At 41.3% G+C, this 5,009-nt stretch overlaps 1 protein-coding gene across 1 annotated transcript in view; it reads left to right on the top strand.

Moving 5' to 3' along the window:
• Positions 1–5,009, top strand: part of LOC123971906 (nuclear autoantigenic sperm protein-like) — a gene marked incomplete in the record, with an annotated part of 6,390 nt that continues 1,381 nt past the window's right edge. The window contains 13 exon segments of the mRNA XM_046050970.1: positions 1–155; positions 312–417; positions 1,218–1,298; positions 1,409–1,509; positions 1,616–1,951; positions 2,054–2,124; positions 2,237–2,313; positions 2,424–2,497; positions 3,026–3,237; positions 3,313–3,510; positions 4,089–4,148; positions 4,285–4,377; positions 4,494–4,605. Coding sequence (XP_045906926.1) covers positions 317–417; positions 1,218–1,298; positions 1,409–1,509; positions 1,616–1,951; positions 2,054–2,124; positions 2,237–2,313; positions 2,424–2,497; positions 3,026–3,237; positions 3,313–3,510; positions 4,089–4,148; positions 4,285–4,377; positions 4,494–4,577 — 1,488 coding nt within the window.

Raw genomic sequence — 5,009 nt, 5'->3', positions numbered from 1 at the left:
TTTACGAACCCGGAAATCAACCGGAAGGGGCAGGAATATTTCGCGCCAAATTGAAACAACAGAGCGGTGTGTCTGAGTGGTGCAAAAGACGCGCAGCAGAGACACGAACCATCAGACACTACTGTGAACGTTTGAGTTGTTATTTCTCGGTTAAGGTATGTAATCAGTTAATGTACGTTAAGACTGTGTTTTGTAAAGTACACACGGAAAGTTAACATTTAAAGAGACGATGGCTGAACCTATGTAACGTTATAGGTTGGGCTTTTGGTTTATGAAGTCGAGTTAAATCATTTTCTTTCTGTCCACGGTAGCTAACATGGAGGAGGCCAACAAGCTAATCGGTACGGGCAAGAAGCACCTGGTTATGGGGAAAGTGGTGGAGGCGGTGAGCACCTTGCAGGAGGCCTGCGGCATGCTGTGAGTTAACTATCAAACAAAAGAAGCTTCAGCCAACACATAATAATATTAAGTCTGTCCATCACACAGACAGTTTAAAGCCTATTGGCTGCTGCTAACTTCCTTAACAACCAGCTAAAAGTCAAGTGCGCCGACAAAATTTAAGCTTAAAGTGTATGTGTGTGTGTGTATATGTATGTATGTATGTATGTATATATGTGTATATATATGTGTATGTGTGTGTGTATATATATATATATATATATATATATATATATATATATATATATAATTTTTTTTAAAGCGAAAGGATCGGAGGACAAAGGCTGATGTCGTTGATCAGAAAGTAATAAGTACCAATATTAATCCACTAAAAGTAAAGAGGAGTAAGGGGAAACGTCTGCTTGCTGTACGAGGCACAAAGATTTTGCAGTAGTGGGTTGATTTTATACAGGTGTGCAGATTAATGCAAATTTATAGCGTCTACACACATTTGAACACTCAGAGCAGGGGAACTGTAGCGGTGTGTGACAAAGTTACGTTAACCATTTTATAGAAATTAATGTAATTCGTATTCAGTTTACCTCATTACAACGTTTGGATGCTACCAGCCTTGTCAGTAGCTGCAGAACTTTTGAGCTGTGGTTAAGGAAAACAAACAAATCTTATACTTTTTTTATTTTATTTTTTTTTAAATGGAAGTTCAACATGTGCTATGCAAGAGATGTGAACTATATGCAGTTTTCTTTTGCATATATGCAAAAAAAATGCCATGTGTGCTCTCATACTGATGAGACACTAAAACATAAGTTTTATTTCAGAGCTAAAAAGTATGGCGACACAGCAGACGAGTGCGGAGAGGCTTTCTTCTGGTGTGGTAAAGCGCTACTGGATTTGGCACGGTAAGATTGTGTAGTCTGAACCCCTCCGCCCCCTCCAGTCTTGAGTATAGCCTTGCATTTCAGAAACTTGTGAAAATGCAGGTCAAACTGACTATTGTCTATTGTTGTAGGATGGAGAACTCAGTCCTGGGTAATGCTCTGGAAGGAGTACCGGAGGAGGAGGAAGAAAAACCCACGGAGTCCAATGTTGACAGCACAGAAAACATTGATGGTGAGGCTTTGTTTTTGTGCTGTTTGACTCCTTTATTTATTTTTTTTCTTTCAAAAGGGAAGTTGTTCACAAAGTTCATCCTAACTATCTCCTCTAACTTGAACAGAGAAGACCAGAGATGAGCTGAGGGTTCAGGTGTATGACGCCATGGCAGAAAAGAGAAACGAAGACATGAAGCAGAGCAAAGATAAAGAAAAGAACGACGACATAGAGAAGGCTGAGACTGATGAGCAACAGGACACGGCAAAGAAAGACGAAGATGAGGAAAACAAGACCAATGTTGATGGCAGCAAGGCTGGTAATGAGCAACAGGACACTGCAAAGAAAGCGGAAAATGAGGAAAAGAAAAGCAACGTTGATGGAAGTAAATGTGATGAAAGTGAAGACAAGACGGAAAACGATAAGGAGGCTGAGAAAGAATCGGGAGATGAGGAAGCAGAAGGTGACGTTCCCTTTTTTTTTTTTTCTGTCCTTAAACCTTGATTGTAAATGGCTTTCTAAGGATTTTAAATGGCCCACTTTATTTGAACGCATAATGTTTCAGATGAGGAGGAAGATGATGAAATGGAGGGCGATGCAGAAGACCAAGTTGAAGGAGATGGCGCTGCTGAGAAGGTACTTGATCAACCAGCTCACACACTTCAAAAAGAATTGGCTGAAGATGTGAATTGAGATAGATATATAAATACTTTAGAGAGATTTTAAAAAAATAATCCCCCCCCCTCAGGACAGTGAGGATGAGGAGGTGGGAAACCTGCAACTGGCCTGGGAGATGTTGGAAGTAGCTAAAGTCATCTACAAAAGGTAGTGGAAACACACCAGCTGCTTGCTGAGCCATATGGTTGTTAAGATCTGAGTTTGATGGTCACTGAGCTACAGCTTCATTGTTAACTGTTTTTTTGTTTTTAAATAAGGAAAGAGAATAAGGAGGATCAACTCATGTCAGCCCAGACACACTTGAAACTGGGTGAAGTTTCTGCTGAATCAGGTACAAACAAGTCGCTCAACCAATCTTCAGTTCAGCACTTTTTTTTTTATATATTTTTTTTGTCCTGATAGGAGGAGGAGCAGCTTGAGATGGAGGTAGTTCATGTAGTGCTGAAAATATTAGTTTATCAACAGACTATTTAGTCGTGACAATTAAATATTTGAAGTTGTGTGTCAAAGAAATGCCAAACATGCTCTGGTTCCAGCCATCAAATGTGAGGATTTGCTGATTTACCCTGTTCTAATGTCAATGTTTGGACTGTTTGACTGACAAAACAAGCAGGCTTTGTAGACATCTGGGGAAAATGGATGAGCACTACAATTTATTCAGTTAGTCATATGAGCAATCAACAGTTAATCAATATCAAATTAATGTTAGTCTCAGACCTAAATTCTTCTTTCAGACTGAACAGTAACTTTATAACAAAACGGACATACCTTTTATAAAAAAAACAACAACAAAACATGTTTTTAACACCTAAAATTCCTTGTTGATTTGATCTTTTTAGTTGCTGCTTATCTCTTACAGGAAATTACACACAGGCTCTGGAGGATTTCCAGGAGTGTCTGAAGCTTCAGGTGAAGCACTTGGACTCAGACAGCCGCCTACTTGCTGAGACACACTACCAGCTTGGTCTGACCTATAGCTTAAATCTTCAGTACAGCCCGGCCATCAAGGAGCTGGAGAGTTCAATCTCTGTCATAAAGAGCAGGCTGGGTAAGCAGGGTTGGCCACTCCCTGTGAGTTTTCACTTGGATAAGAAACATGTTAACTTGTCGAGCACTCATGGTCATATTTCACTTTTATTTTGTAAGCTAACGTTCCCACTTTATCTGGCAGGCAAACTGCAGGAGCTGCTAGACAAGGCTGAGGGCCCAGAGGCTCTGCCAGATGAGAGGAAGGAGATGGAAGAGCTGAAGGCTCTGCTGCCCGAAATCCAGGAGAAGGTGGAGGATGCCACAGAGGGTCTGAAAACAGTGGGCACAGCTGCTGAGGCTCTGAAGGGTGTACAGGTGAGTGAGGGATGTGGCCTTTTCATTTGAAAAGGCATGTTTTGTGATGGTATTCTCTACATGCTCATTAGCTCTCCATAGGGAACAGTTCATTGACATTATGGACACCTAGCTAAGGATCATTTTGCACTAATACTGATGGATGTACTGTCCATGGCAGTAGTAAGATGGATTATTTATCTGGTATGGTGTGGACACAAAACAAACAAGTAGCACACTGGGTGGCAAGCAAAGGGGGGGGGGTTTTTTTTTTTTTAGATGCAGCCCTTTTCTATTGCTCACTGACATGCGCTCTTGCAGTGGCTGATGCTGTCTTTACAGCAAGGTCTCAACTGCGGTTAAACAGCTGGCACTGAACATACTTGGAAACAGTGGGCCTGGCCTTGTCTCACTTGGCCTATCATGCATCCACCCTTGCAAATATTCACAATATTAAACTTCAACAATGTGAAATGTTCTTTTATATTAACCTAAAAGGTGAGTCCAGGCTGTTGGGGGGGTAAAGCTACTCCTACAGTAGCAGTTCCTGTACTGTTGAACCGTCTCAAAGCTTGATTCTAACCTCATGTACCTTTCAGGATGGAGGCTCTTCCTCTGCATCCACTATGCAGAATGGTGACTCCTCATCCAGTTCAAAGGTAAGTTGTGAGTCTGTGTACCAACATACTGGTGATGAGCTTACATGTACGAATGTTGTATTGCCCACACAGATTTGGTTGGCTTGTTAATCTATCGCTCTTGTAGAGTACATGTCATGGTGTATCCTCTACCCAGGTTAACAGCACATCAACCAGCGGAGTCAGCTCTACCAATGGACACGCCTCCACAGCTCCGGTCTCTGACATCTCCCACCTCGTCAGAAAGAAGGTGAGTGAGCCAGATGTAGAATTACTTTTTTTTTTTTTAAGAGTTTAAATTAATTGCACAGAGCTGTAGAGGTCACAACAATAGTCTCATTTGAACCAAACTTGCGTAAATTTCAGAGAAAACCAGAGGAGAGTCCAGTGAAAGAGGGCGATGTTAAGAAGGTGAAGCCGGATGCTGCTCAGACTAACGGAGTTCACTAAGCCAACGGACACAGTTAACAGTATGGAAGTCAAGAGGTAAGAGATGCATTAAGTCTGAGGCACAGTACTGTTTAATGTGGTGATGGGCAGAGGAAGCTTTGGGGCATTCTTTTTGAGAAATTATTTGAAGCTTCTGGGCTTCAAACAGCAGAAGACTGACATCTAGTGGCTTGTACAACTTATCAACTGGAGCCAGAGCACCACCATGCCTCTGATTTGAAGCCTGCATGTTAATGTAATACTTATGCTCAGAAGTGCTGCATTAAATGTATACATTATTCCTTAGTGTTATAGTCAAATCAATAAATGCATTATCCAGAAAGCCTAGATAAGATTTTTTTTTTTTTGATTCAAACTCATCTTTCAGTCGGTGATGCTGGACTCCTGCCTGCTTGTTTTCATCCATCCAAGAAGGGATTCACAAACTGCCAC

The sequence above is a fragment of the Micropterus dolomieu genome, linkage group LG06, assembly GCF_021292245.1.
Source record: "Micropterus dolomieu isolate WLL.071019.BEF.003 ecotype Adirondacks linkage group LG06, ASM2129224v1, whole genome shotgun sequence".
Taxonomy (NCBI): domain Eukaryota; kingdom Metazoa; phylum Chordata; class Actinopteri; order Centrarchiformes; family Centrarchidae; genus Micropterus; species Micropterus dolomieu.
This window is presented reverse-complemented; position numbering and strand designations above follow the sequence as displayed.